Source organism: Heloderma suspectum, chromosome 4 (assembly GCF_057233095.1).
Source record: "Heloderma suspectum isolate Gila_16-S chromosome 4, 16-S_ref, whole genome shotgun sequence".
In the NCBI taxonomy this organism is placed as follows: domain Eukaryota; kingdom Metazoa; phylum Chordata; class Lepidosauria; order Squamata; family Helodermatidae; genus Heloderma; species Heloderma suspectum.
In genome coordinates this window covers 54,872,809-54,887,440 of record NC_139461.1, presented here as the reverse complement: position 1 = coordinate 54,887,440, position 14,632 = coordinate 54,872,809, and the positions used below count along the sequence as shown (strand labels likewise).

General features: G+C 43.3%; 1 protein-coding gene across 3 annotated transcripts in view; it reads left to right on the top strand.

Annotated features, from left to right (window-relative positions):
- HNF4G (hepatocyte nuclear factor 4 gamma) overlaps positions 1-14,200 on the top strand; it is an 85,309-nt gene extending 71,109 nt beyond the window's left edge. For all 3 annotated transcript variants that reach the window (XM_084848036.1, XM_084848034.1, XM_084848035.1), the window contains 6 exons: positions 545-703; positions 2,780-2,867; positions 4,340-4,492; positions 5,520-5,756; positions 9,586-9,696; positions 11,829-14,200. In XM_084848036.1, the coding sequence (XP_084704162.1) occupies positions 545-703; positions 2,780-2,867; positions 4,340-4,492; positions 5,520-5,756; positions 9,586-9,696; positions 11,829-11,947 (867 nt within the window). In that variant the 3' untranslated portion in view covers positions 11,948-14,200. The remainder of the gene's footprint in view (positions 1-544; positions 704-2,779; positions 2,868-4,339; positions 4,493-5,519; positions 5,757-9,585; positions 9,697-11,828) is intronic.
- The last annotated feature ends 432 nt before the right edge of the window (positions 14,201-14,632 follow it).

Sequence of the window (14,632 nt, the reverse complement as noted above, 5' to 3'; positions counted from 1 at the left end):
CCCCTTCGCCACAACAAGGCAGTGATCCATGAAGGGGTCACTATATACTATTCAGGTTTTTCTTATGTGTGTAGAATAAACACCTCAGGAGGGTCAGTGCTCTAGCACTCCAATCATGGTGGGTGACTTTCTGGAGAGGAGATCCTCCTTTGCCCATGGAGGCTCACCATGCGATTTGGAATGCTGATTTTCCAGCATGGAGACCCCCATGGATACAGGAGGCTCTTCTCTTCAGAATGTCACCCTCCATGAGTACAGGGCGATGAATGTGACAACAAAGAGGGGTAGGGCTCCCTCTCCTCACTTGTTTAAGATTCTCAGATATAAAATGTCTGAATACAGTTTCTTTCATCTGTCTTTGTGTCTGTCTGTTTAAGATATATGCACAATATACTCACTGTAGACTTCTGTTGCTATATTTGGGGGATGTATATCAGGAGGTCTGAAGGCACATGAAACCATTTGGCAAACATAATTATAACTTTATAAAGATCACTGTAAGAATGTGAGACCTATGTTCACAATTTCTCCCAACTATGACCAGATTCCTGTTTCAAGCCCCAGTTCTGGTACCACTGACATCAGTGTTAAGAAAATTGCTGGTATCAATGATGTCTGCGAATCTATGAAGCAGCAGCTCTTGGTTCTTGTAGAGTGGGCAAAATATATTCCAGCCTTCTGTGAACTACGGCTGGATGATCAGGTATGACACAATGTGCTTCTTCTATGGTTACATGACTGCACTGTGCAACAATCTATTTTCAGTTTGGACAGAACACCATTCTATGATGTTAAACCAAACCAGGAAACCTCACTCATTGTCAAAGATGCCCATGCCATAGTGGGATACATTCTGGCAAATGGGATTTGGCAGAGGGTCATGCGGCATGGTTTAGTAAGGCCACACTAACAGCTAAGCGTTATTTAACAACACTGGAAAGCAAATAAAACCCCACACATACACAATTTGATTCAGGTTTATTGACCTTAGCTGCCCATGAAAAGGTATATTACATCAAATTGCAAAAAGAAAATACATTCTATTAATATTGCCTTTGAAAACTGTTCAAAAATTTCAGGTGCTCCAGAGTCCACTGCAATACCTGGGTAGGCCGTCAAAGAGATGTGCCTGACATAACCCAATTGTTTGTTTGTTTGTTTGTTTTTCTATGTAACTGTTAATGTATCCAAGTGTTGCTACTTGTAGATATGAAACCGTTACTCTTTAAATACAGGGCGATATGAAGAAGGGAGGGGGGAACCTAAGGAGGAGGGAATGGGGTCAGGAGAGGATGAAGGGTTTACTGTTTGTATTGTATTGGAAAATGAAAAAAAATCTAAACACTCTTAGTAATCACAACAAAAAGCCCAGGACCTTTAATCTTAGCTCATGGGAGAAGCTGATTTGGAATCGTTACATCACTGGATCTGAGAAAGAGGCCTGGTAGAACTGGGTCCAGAGCAAGGCAAAACAAGATCAGATTCCACACAGGCTAGGGCCAAGCAAACAAACAAGAAGAAAACTCAAAGCAAGCTGAGAACCAAGAAAATCTGATACAGGGAAAATCTGCTTTCTATGGGTCACAGTCAAGTTAGGGCCAAACTAGACATTCCCTTGATACTTAGCATGCAGCTGTGTATATCCCCCCCTTGATTAATTATATGCAGGGGCAGGGGAAATAGGTCTTGGAACAAAGCGTGTGGGGAGGACACACTTATTTCTTCCTTCCACATTGCCATTGGAACAAACTCACTTCCCCTGGTGCAGCTTAGATAATAAGTCCCCACTGGTGTCAATCTAGCATTCTGATACCACTGGAGAGGATAGTGATACACCCTCACTGTTTGCTGAATTCCAAGTAAAATTGCCCCCACCTGCAATTAAGAGAAAAATAAGATACAGAGATGCATGTTATGTGTCAAGGGAACACCTAGTTTTAATTCTATAAGGAAAATGCCAAAGACTTCTTCCATCTTCCTTTTGAAAGGGCAGATGGGAGGCTGAGGCCAGTGAGGTCAGGGAAACTAAATTAGTTCTAGGAACAGAAGGGAGAGTATCTCAAGGCCTGTTTTCCATGAAGTCTCCAGTTATCATACATACTCAGAAAGTGGAAATCAAGCGACAAGAGAGTAGAGATGTAAGAGAAATTCATTTTAGTTTGTTTTTGACCAAAACTTACCCAGTTTGTACCTCCCAGAGCTGAACCCAGACTCAAATGTCATCTGTAGTCAAAGTCCATCCATTTCCAGTCTTTCAAGGTGATCCACAGAACAAACGCCAAAAATGCATTTGAAAAATGTGTACATTTGAAAAATGTGTACATTTGAAAAATGCATACTTTTGAAAAATGCACACAGACATGCTATAATCAATGGGGAAAATGCATTAATTTAAAATGTGCACAATGGAGGAGTGTGAAAATTGTGCAAAAATTTTGTGCACATTTTGGAAAATGTGCACAAAAATACACATGGGTTTTTGTGTGAAAAGAAAGAAACCAAAATTTATAATCTGATATGGAGATGAGTCAGAACAAACTTCAATGTGGAATTTGGAGAACTTTGACAAGCTCGGGTTTTGTGGATTCACACATCCCTACATGAGAGTAAGCTTTTATCAAAAAAGAACTTCCCATTGTATTTCTCTCCTCTTCAGAATTATAGTTTACTAATTGGGATGTGCCGTAACATAGTCGTAATAGCTAGTGTAGGTGATTTAAGTTATTCTACTTGCTTTATTTTGGTGTTACCATTATTCTATACAAATCTTTTTTTCAAGGTTGCCCTGTTAAGAGCACATGCTGGAGAACACCTGTTGCTTGGAGCAGCAAAACGCTCTATGGTTTACAAGGACATTATTCTTTTAGGTAAGTTTTTCTTTATTTTGCTTTTTAACAGCATGATTCTATCTAATCAGAAGTAAGTGTGCATAGGATCTCAGCTTAAGACATATGGGGCTACAGCCAGAGTTACGTGTGGGCAATGGGGCTGGTGGAAGCAGACTTCCCCACCTCCTCCTCCCCATTGCAGCCCCTTCCCCAGTCTCTCTGGAAATGCTACACAGAGAGTTGGAAGACCCTGATGAATAGGGATGTGCAGTTTTTGTAAAATCTGTCCTGCCTGTGCTTTGCAGATTGTCAGGCGCCTTTAATTCCATTGTCCATTTATTGGCAGATTTGGTTTTTTACCAATTTCCCAAATTTGAGCAAATTTGCATTTGCCCAAATTTGCATTTGCACGAATTTGTGCTTGCAAAAATGCACCAGTCTCCCCCAAAATGTGGAAATTCCCCCCAAATGCACAAATTCCCACAAAATGCACATTTCATGCTTTGGCCTATGGGGGAAATGCGCATTTTTGGCTGGTGTTTTTTAATTTTACATATTTTTCTATGACTAAATTTGCGTAAAATTATGAAAAGTAAAAAAATGGTCCACAAGTCCACGGAATCCATGCGACTTGGGAAAAGCCAGTCCACTGCAGAATCTGTGGGTCAGATTCATAGAAATCCAAACTCATTTGATTGTGTTGCAGATTTCTCCAATATCATGAGGCATGAGGGAAGGTTCCTGGAAAATCAGGCAAAGTTGGTGGGAAGTGTCTCTGCCCAATTTTTGAGGGACCTCCCCCATTCATTTTACAATGTATAGTCTTTTTAAGAACTCCCTCTCTCCCTCCCTCTCTCTCGTGTGATACTGCTTTGTGTATATTTTGTTTCTAAAAATACATTGATTAACTTCTTAAAACAAAATGTCCCATCCATTTCTGAAGCTGGTTTAGAAGGAAGACAATAACTTAGTCACACCCTCCTTCCAATATTTGACTGAATGGGTAGGTGGTCTCTGCCAGCAATAGACATCCCCTACTCCCTCACTTCTAAGAACATACAGGAACCCTGCTGGATCAGACCAAAGGCCTATCTAGCCAGCATCCTGTTTTTCACAGTGGCCGACCAGATGCCTCTGGGAAGCTCACAAGCTGGACACCGGCCCACCTCCTCTTTGGGCCCTCAAATGGTCTAGACAGCGGAGACCCATTTTACTAACGTGTAGATTTGTTATCGTAAAAATAAGTGTTTCCGACACAGATCAGTAGATGAACTAAAATAACATTATGCAGAATGATATGCATATACAGTATTTTATTCATTCATTCATTCATTCATTCATTTCATATACAGTAGAGCACATTATACATGGGAAGAACTGCTGATATACATGGAGAAGGACTTTGTGAACACAGTCATATGCAGAAATGTGCCATCGAAAAATAGAAACTGGCATTGCATTTTTGGGCTCCAGATATTATTAATACTACTGATTCTATTTTGTTTCTTAAGGTAATGATTCTGTAATCCATCGCAACAGTTCTGAAATTGAGATCAGCCGAGTTGCAAACCGGATTCTGGATGAGATTGTACGACCATTTCAGGAACTTCAAATTGACGATAATGAATATGCTTGTCTAAAAGCAATTGTCTTCTTTGATCCAGGTATGTTTTAGAACTCTCCTTTAGAATAGCAAAGATAGTTAGGTCAGGGAATCTAGGTTTTTTGGATGAATAAGACCATGATAAAAGATTTTACTTTGGCCTCCTTTTGGATATTTAGAGATACATTGAGTCACATGCTTTTAGCTGAAAAGTAGAAGACTGTCCTGTTCCAGTGTTCTTCTAGATGTAGCTTCTAGTCTAAAATAAACATGTCTCATGAGTTGTATCCAATGTTTATCCTACTTAAAGTAGACCATTGAAATGAATGGGACGTAAGTTAGACTAACATTGGAGGTTTGGGACTATGAGTTCTGAGACTAGCCTAATGCAGAATCACAGGACACCTTTTGTATCTTTTGTACAACTGATAAAGAACAGACAATATCACATGCTTTTACAGCCAATAGCTGGCAACCTTTGTGTTCTTTGACTTGGTCAAGGTATTGGGACCCCTGCTGGCACCCAGAGCCATGACTATACCTGCTGTCTCTCAACAGAGTTCCTCAGGGATCCACTTTTGTTCCCCACTATACGTGGCTCCACAAGTCATATCATGTAGATTCAGCACTTGACGCTGATGTTCTCACCAGTCATGGTTCTTTAGATGCAAGCAGTTCACCTTTCTGGGTAACAAGATGATATAATTGATAACCCCTTACTTCCTACACTCTACTCCACTCCACTCCAGGAGTAGCCAAGGCTTAATTTGTGACAGGACTTAATCCTGGAATCAGCGTTCAGTACAGAGTTGCGTATAGGAAGATCTCAAGGAAGATCTCAAGTAATAAAGAAAAATGCTTCTGACGATATGCTGTGTTCATTTCCCTGCCACTGAGTAAACACCACACTCTATTGCCAGACAGAATGGGAGTGAGCATTCCTTTCAGGACACAGGCAGAACTGTGGTGCTCAATACTTCTGATAAGGCTCTCTACGGGTTATAGGGTTGGGAGGGGGTAACTATGTGCTTCATTGCATTTTTGTTGTTGTGCTGTATCCTTGTGTAACATTTCTTTGTTGTTTGAAGATGCAAAAGGCCTGAGTAACCCAATGAAGATTAGGAACATGAGATTTCAAGTTCAGATCAGTTTGGAGGATTACATCAATGATCGTCAGTATGACTCCAGAGGACGCTTTGGAGAACTCCTGCTACTTCTTCCTACTTTCCAGAGTATTACCTGGCAAATGATTGAACAAATACAATTTGTGAAACTATTTGGAGTCATTAAAATTGACAGCTTACTTCAGGAAATGTTACTAGGAGGTGGGTGTGTCAGTTGGTTTTGACAAAACTCCCTCTTGTGCAAAATTATTGAGGCAGGAGAATGAGAAATCATGCGATGCTAGTCTATCAAGACTGGAGTGGTTTCTTTCTTTCTCTATTAGCCTGGGGTGTTAATAGGGCTCTGACTACGTAGAGTAGACAGTGGTGGCCTAGATAGATGAAGCAAACTCATATGTTTAAAAGAGACCTTTGAATCCAACTGGAGATGCAAACAGTAGTGCTGGGAGTGAGTTCGTTCTTGTGCCAATACTTACAGTAGAAACTCCTTTACCACCTCCTTGCCTGGAAGGTGTTGCTCTGTGGAGATATTATTGCCCTGTATCAATTAATCTCACAGCCTTTCTCAAGCTACTTTATTATGAAGTTGGGGGACTTCAACGTACATTCGGAGGCCATCCTCACAGGAGCACCTTGGGACTTCATGGAGACCATGGCCTCCTGGGAGCTGCACCATATTCTAACTGGGCCCACCCATGTAGCCGGTCATGCACTAGACCTTGTGTTTGTTTCTGGAGAAGCGGGGAGTGATCTGGAAGTCGGGGATATATCCACCACCCCCTTGTCATGGTCAGATCACTATCTGGTGATGTTGGACTTCTCGGTTCCACAACCCCTCCGCAGGGGTGGAGGACCCATTAAAATGGTCCGCCCCAGGCGTCTTATGGATCCAAATGGATTCCTGAACGCGCTTGGGGATTCTCTGGGGCATGCCAACGGCCACTCGGTCGAGACCCTGGTGGGTGGCTGGAATGCCGCAATCACTGGGGCATTCGATCGGGTGGCTCCGAAACGCCCTCTCCCCCTGAACAGGGCTCGGACTGCACCATGGTTCAATCCGCGGTTACGAGCTCTGAAACAGGAGGTGAGACGGCTAGAGCGCCGGTGGCGGAAGTCTCGCTCCAAAGACAATCAGACACGGGCTAGAGCTGTATCTTCAGCCTATCACGTGGCGGTGAAGGCAGCAAAAGAGGAATATTATGCTGCCTCCATCGCATCTGCAGAGTGCTGCCCCAGGAGGCTGTTCCAAGTGGTCCGGAGCCTGGTCGGTCCTGTGGCTCCGGAACCACTGGAGCATTCTAAGGCCTCCTGTGAGGCTTTGGCAAGGCACTTTGCAGATAAAATTGATCAGATTAGGTGTGTTACTCTGCACGCTGTGGATACAGTTAGTGAGCAAGAGGCGGCCTGTGGCAAACCGGTTTTGTGGGATCGGTTCCAGCTTCTTCCTCCTGATGAAGTGGACAAGGTGCTTTCATCTGTAAGGCCGACCACCTGCTTACTTGATCCTTGCCCATCTTGGCTCATTATAAGCTGCAGAAAGAGACTGGGTGAGGGGATCAAGGTGGTGGTGAACGCCTCCCTTGAGGAGGGAGTGATGCCATCAGCCCTCAAGGAGACAGTGATAAGACCGCTCTTAAAGAAGCCCTCCTTGGATCCTCAAGTTCTGAACAACTTTTGCCCAGTCTCAAATCTGCCATTTTTGGGCAAGGTGATTGAGCGGGTGGTGGCGGTGCAGTTGAAGGCACACTTGGAAGAAACTGATTATCTAGACCCATTTCAGTTCGGCTTCAGGCCTGGGCATGGGACAGAAACGGCCTTGGTCGCCTTGGTGGATAATATGAGGAGGGCTCTGGATAGGGGTGAATGCTCCTTCCTTGTTCTCCTCGACCTCTCAGCGGCTTTTGATACCGTTGACCACGGTATCCTCCTGGACCGCCTGGAGGGGTTGGGCATTGGAGACACTGTATTGCGGTGGTTCCAGTCCTTCCTCTCCGGCAGGTACCAGAGGGTAGCACTGGGAGAGGAGGTTTCGGACCCGTGGCCACTTACTTGTGGGGTGCCACAGGGTTCCATCCTCTCCCCGATGCTATTTAACATCTATGTGAAGCTGCTGGGGGCTATCATCAGGAGGTTTGGGGTGCAGTGTCATCAATATGCGGATGACACGCAGCTCTACCTCTCATTCAAATCTTCACCAAGGTTGGCAATAGAATCCCTGTCCAAATGTCTGGAGACGGTGAGTGGCTGGATGGGGAGGAATAAGCTGAACCCTGACAAGACTGAGGTACTTTTGGTGGGAGACAAGAGGAGGCTGGGGGATGTTGACCTGGTGTTGAATGGGGTACGGCTACCCTTGAAAGACCAGGTCCACAGCCTGGGGGTCATTTTGGACTCCCAGCTGTCCATGGAGGCTCAGGTGTCAGCTGTGAGCCGGACAGCGCTGTATCAACTCCATCTGATACGGCGGCTGCGCCCCTTCCTTCCCGACCATCTGCTCCCATCGGTAGTACATGCCCTGGTCTCCTCTCGTTTAGACTACTGTAATGCGCTCTACGTGGGGTTACCCTTGAAGATGGTTCGGAAGCTGCAGCTGGTACAGAACGCGGCAGCTCACCTGATTAAAGGCAGCCGCCGGCGAGATCACATCACTCCAGTGCTGAAGGAGTTGCACTGGTTACCAGTTGTTTTCCAGGCCAAATTCAAGGTGTTGGTTTTGACCTTTAAAACCCTATATGGTTCCGGCCCAGCCTATCTTAAGGAGCGCCTCCAGCAACACCAGACAGGCCGCTTAACAAGATCAGCCTCAGATGGCCTTCTCTCTATCCCATCAGCCAGGACAGCTAGACTGGTGTGGACGAGGGAGAGGGCCTTTTCTGTGGTGGCCCCCACTCTGTGGAACTCCCTCCCTAGGGAACTCCGTCATGCCCCCTCTTTAATGAGCTTCCGTCGTGCATTAAAAACATGGTTGTTCAGGCAGGCATTTGGGGTGGGTTAGGGTATTTTAGAAAAAGTTTTTATGGTAGAATTTTATTGTTTTAAATTGTTTTATGGTGTGTTGTGCATCGCCCAGAGTGGCGGGGTGACCAGCTAGATGGGCGATTAATAAATTTAATAATAATAATAATAATAATAATAATAATAATAACAACAACAATTACTTGTATTATATTCAGTGTACAAAGTGTGTTACACAGTGGCTAAATTTGGATAGGAATCAGCGTGTGCAGCCTGCTTGCACATTTCTCTCCACAGTCCTGACCTTATCCAGCACAACTGTGAGATGTTCAGAATGTTCACTTCTGTTTTGTATTAACTGCGGCTTGCCCGAAGCCAACAAACCATGATTAATCTTAACTGTGGTTTGTTTGAAACAAGTCAACTTCAAATTATGAAGCTAGCTTGTTTCAATGAAACATAGTCAATATTAACCACAGTTTAGGATTCAGATGAAATGCTAAATGGAGGTTAATCTAAAACGGAAGCATATGCTTCTAGTCTCCTCCTGGTGAGTGCATGAGAGGAGGAGAGGCAGAAGCATAGCTCACTCATCCCTGTCACAGGAAAAACAAATGGGAAGGCACCCATCATAAGAAGAAAAAGGCAGGACACCTCCAGCTACACAGGAAAAAGTTTATGAGGCCACACAAACACATCATTTTTACATAAGTTACAAAATAAAACCAGACCAAATAATAGTGATAAAAGAAATGACGTATGCATACTCAACTAAAACAATTTTTTTTTAAAAAAATAAGAGGGTATTAAACCAACAAGACCCAAGAAGATGGTTGTGCCTGTTGAGATCTACTTTTCACAGATGACATTGAGCCACTGAGCTTCCAAGTGTTCTGGGCTAGTTACTTTGTGTGTTATAACCAATGTGGAGTTATTTCCATCCTTGCTTGTGCTAAATGAGAGACTTAAGTTCTCGAAGACTTGCAACTTACTTCGACTAGAGAAATATTTTTTTTTGTAGTAGCAACACGTTCGTTTGAGCTGAAGTGATGCATGTTTGGGTCTGTTGTTACAGGTACATCTAATGATTCTGCTAATCTCCATCCAGTACATCCTCATCTAGCCCAAGATCCACTTACTGGGCAAACTCTGCTTATAAGTTCAGTGATGGCTCCTGAACAGATTTGTAAGTTTATTGCAAATATATCATTTGATTATAGTTTCTGTGAGTTATGTTGTAACTGGCTGGAGAATCAGTTAATTTTTTTCCAACCATTTTTTTTCAGCAACATCAAACTTGTTTGTATTTTATGATTCCACATATGGTGTACACAACACAGAACTGGTGTACACAACACAGAATTCAAGAACCTGAATAGTAGTGTTCATCCCTCCCCCCACAAGCAATGTTTTAGTCAAGGTTATGAATAATATAGGTATGACAAATTTTTACCCATAGCATTTTTGAGGCCGAAGGAGGGGCTTTCAGAGAGCATGAAATATTCTCTGAAAAAGGCCTCAACAGTACCCTTTTAGTGCTGCTATTTGCAGCAGATCTCAGCTCTTGTTTTGTACTTTGCTCTCGCTTCAGTGCCATTCCCTCCACCTCCACCCCACCCATTTTCTTTTTGAGTGAGCTCAGCCAATCGGAGATCCTGTAGTGAACACAAGTGAAACTACATACCTTGTAGCCAGTCAGAGGTGGCTACATGATGATGGTATTGAGAGCCAACAAATCAATGCTTTGTTATCAGTCTAATCTGGCATAGGGATTGGGAGGAACATCCATGTTGCTGAGCAACCAGGCTGTGCTCCTTTGTCCTCAGTCTAAATTGGGCGTGAGGAAGGGAGAGAATGCTCCCACTGCTGAAACACGAGAGGGAGAGACATCAGTGGAATGTCGTCACAGACATTGTTTGCACTTTCTGTCCCTTATGGAAAAGGTGGACAGCTTTCTCGGCAGGTGAAAACGTTAATCAAAAAGCACCCTCCCTCACCCCAATTTCAACTCTGCCCTAGTGAAGGTAAGTCCAGGTTGCCATTTACTGGGAGGTTCCTTTTGTACCTGTAGCTTGAGTGATGGAAGGGAGCAAAATCTTCCCCTTTGGTGTGCAGCTGGCAACTTGTTGTCCAGTTCATTCCCTGGGTGTAGAACAGGCACCAATCGGCTCCTGAAGTCAGGACTTGGGAGCAGTTTAGGGGAAGAGCCTTCTCTCCCTGGTCTACTCCCAGGCCATAAATAGGAAGCCTGGCTAATGGTTTCAGCACTGTCATCACCAACGTCCCTTCTAACCCTCCTTAATTCTATTGCTTGTGGACAGAGGTTAGCTGCTAGATAATGGGGCCAGGAAGGAATTTTACCCACATTTGTGATTGGTCTCAGGTCAGTGATGCTGGGGTTTTGTCATTTCATGGCAATGAGTCTATCATTAATGGCATTATTCTATATTTTGGTCAAAATATTTTTTCTATATTTCTGCAGGTGCTGGAAGCATTGGGCTCAATCCATAGCAGAATGAGTGGGGGTTGGGCATCCCTCCCTCCACTGAGGGTTCCCCATAAGGGATCTTGGGGTGTCACTTTTGGGCCCTAGCCCAGCTTGGGGGCTGGCCACCTTCCACACGCATAAGTCAGAGGATGGATTCAGGTTACTGTGTTGCACTGCACTGGCTCCAAGCAGTGGTGCAACTAGGTAATTTTAGGCCTTGGATGTAATGGTCTTATGGGGGCCTCCTTTAGATGTCCACATGTATTCTGTTGTGAAGCACATTTCTCTTTGCCCTTCAACTAGCATTCCATGTTTTACAACTATCTCTACATTCCTGATACGTTATAAAAATGAGAATAACAAAACTGGTTTGTTTTTTTAAGGAATTCTCTGAGCATGTGCAGTTTGGCATTTAAAACTCTCACAGATCATAGCACCAACATGACTGCAGGAATAAAATGGAGTTTGCTTCCGCTGCCCTGATGTCTTCATCAACTGCTCTCTGTTTGGTCATATGCCTCTCACATATGCTCTGGGGCCCTGAATCTTGGCCCCATGTTCCAACTCTACCTGTACCACTGGCCCCAAGATTCCTGCCTTTCCCATCAATGTTAATCCAGCATGCCATCTGAAATGGTGGTGGTGGCCAGCAGGCAGGTTGTCCGATGGTGGCTGGATTCTTGCTCTGTACCATACCAAGCTCTCTGAGCTGTAGCCAATAAATGTTGTGGCCATTTCAAATCCACTGCAGCTTTATTTCTCCCACGCCCCACCCGCAGTGTGCACTGCTAGCTCAAGTTTGATTTGATTTCTTTCTCATTCTTTTCCAGCGACTCCTGAAACTCCACTACCTTCTCCTCCACAAGGCTCTGGCCAGGAATATAAGATATCTACAAACCAAGTTATAGTTATTTCACAGCAATCTCTTCCAAAACAAAAGCCATTGTGATATTCATTAATGCTTCTTTTTGTAACATGAGCACTGTGTTAAACCATTGTGACACTGGAACACTCAGGACAGAGAACTTCAACCCACTATTAAAAGAGGCAAGGACTATTCCCTTTGGAGAAGCCTTTGGGTGTTTTGTTTTGTTTTTTCTTTGCGGGCAGTGGGGATTATTTTTGCTAACATTTTTTTAAAGCCTGAATTTAGATATAATTTCTGGATGCTGGAACATGAATGGGGGGGGGGGAGCTGTTCCTTGTTTGCAATGCCTTTGAATCATAATTGAAGAGGTTTAATTTATTGCCCCTTTATACCATTTGTCATCTTCAAAAAGTCTTAAGTAAGTACTATTCATAACAGAATGCAAAACCTGATTTTAATAAAATTGCAAGCTGAAATGTAGAAATAATGAAACAGCAAAGCAAGCAGTTTTAACAGTTAATCAAAGCAGGTGTCTCATTTTCTTGAGTATACAATGGAGGTTGAAAGCCAAAATACTTCCTGCAAGCATCTTTATGACATGTGTGTGTGTCTATTGTATAGTGAAGCCCTGTGCAAGTTTACTCAGAAATAAGGCCTGCTGTATTCAATAGAGCTCACTCACAGGCAAATGTGTATAGGATTGCAACTTCTGTAGAAGCAAGCATCACTAATGTCTGTGGACCTTATTTTTAAGTGAACATTGCTATGGGGGATGCTTCAAAAACACATTTTCTTCTGCTTTTAAATAAATCGCCCTCAAAAGATATTAAGAAAGCATGAATAGGACTATTATATTTTTATTTTTATTTACTAAAGAAACAATACTCTTCGGATTTGATGTTGGAATCATACTTTCAAATGTTGCACCATACAGAATATTTTCAAATATTTGGTCCTGGAGTAATCTGACTAGTCGCCTACCAAGCACATTGCTCTCGCAACATGGTGGCAGTGCCATTGTACCTCTGACTCCTCTTGCTTCTCATTTCCTCCGATTCTTCCATCTTCTGCATCAAGTGGAATTAATAGATGGATGTTTGGAAATGTGCCCTCAAATAACAAGGGCATGTGCCCTCAAATAACAAGCCAGCATGAAGGTGTCGAGAACCTTGTTTCAATTCATGCAAATGTTGGGCTGGATCCAGGATCTGCCTTTTGCAGGAGGACGGGGTCTTCCATGAGAGGAAGAGCTCTGCTCACAGAAGGTCCCTCTGCCTGATTCTTGGGGATCCCACTGCTTCCCCTCACCACAGCTCACCCCATTCAGCAGGTTCTTCTGACTCTGTTGAACATTTTCAGATGTTGTCCCTCTGTCAGTGGAGTGGAAACCACTGGCAGAATGGATTCTTCCTCTCCTCGGCATGTTCCTCAGATCTCCTCGGGAGCAGAGATCTGTCTAATGCTAGGCATAGTTACAAATATCAGAAAGAACAGCAGTAAGGCTATTGAAGAGCTATGTCCAGACACAGGCCAGAGCCTGTCTGCCAAGAGACCTGTGCACATGGATCTCCCAAGACAGCATCTCTAACCATGCTGTACATCGCTGGACCACCATTGTAGGCTATGAGCCAGGATGGAATGAATGGGGATGAGATGGAATGTGATGCTCCAAGCCAGGAGCCCTTTTAGGTTACCACTCTCCAGGTGAGAGGCGGGGCCTGAGAGTGGTAATCTGTGCTGAGAATTTGGACCCCAGACCTTCTTGGAGCAAGTTGCCCACTTGGAGCACTCCATGGTTCTGCAACTGCCTTAACATGCCAGTTTCCACGCCAGGTTGGCAGAGTAGAAAGGAGCCATGTGACTGACACTTTCTTCAATACTAAGCATTATGATATTACCTGAGCAGTGTAGCAAAAAAGCAGAGGAGCAGAGTTTTTGGTGCTTAACCCTGTACATAAATTTTAAGATGTACAATAGTAGGATTTCATAGACTGCCAAAATGTTCTAGATTCAGAAATGAAACTCTTGCCTTTTGGGGAGAACTCTTAATATTATTATCTATTTTATACAAACTACTCTTCCTTGTTAAATAATAAGCATATTGTAATTTATTGAGAATCTGATTTATTTTCTAAGTGCAAAATTATTTTTGTAATTGTACAAAATCAAAATGCCTGGCCACGTTAGAATGGTGTATTGTGCTGAGCTGTTTGAACTATGATGTAATATATGAGCGTAGGCTTGAGTAGCCATGAAATGGTTGCCGCAAATGTTTTCAGATTGACTGTTTTTCATCAATGCTCAATAAACAGATATTGAAAACAGATGAATGTTAAATGGGCCTTGAAGTAACTCCCCCCTTTGCATAATGTAAACAGCAGTGTTGTTTTTTAAATTGGCTGTCATAGCCATAAGCAGAAAAAGTTAAATCATATTGAAATCAGATGAGAACCACATAACAGTTCTAACTACATCAGCTAGAGCTTTGATTAGGGTAAATTCCTCCTATTTCATTTCCTTACTCTGTTCATTGAAATCCCTAGAATTTCTAAGAAGTGAGAGTGCTCTGTGAGGATGGCAGCTATTGTACTGTTTTTGAGGTTTCAGTTCTTAAAATTGTGTGTGATTTTCACAGCAGTTGTGATTGAAGAGGAGGGGCAGATTCAGTGGTGGATCTACCACCAAAACCAAATCTCTGCCATCTCGCTGTAGCCAGGATAGAAGGTGTGGGGACCTTTTCTTTCCTTCCCACCCGCTCTATTTCTT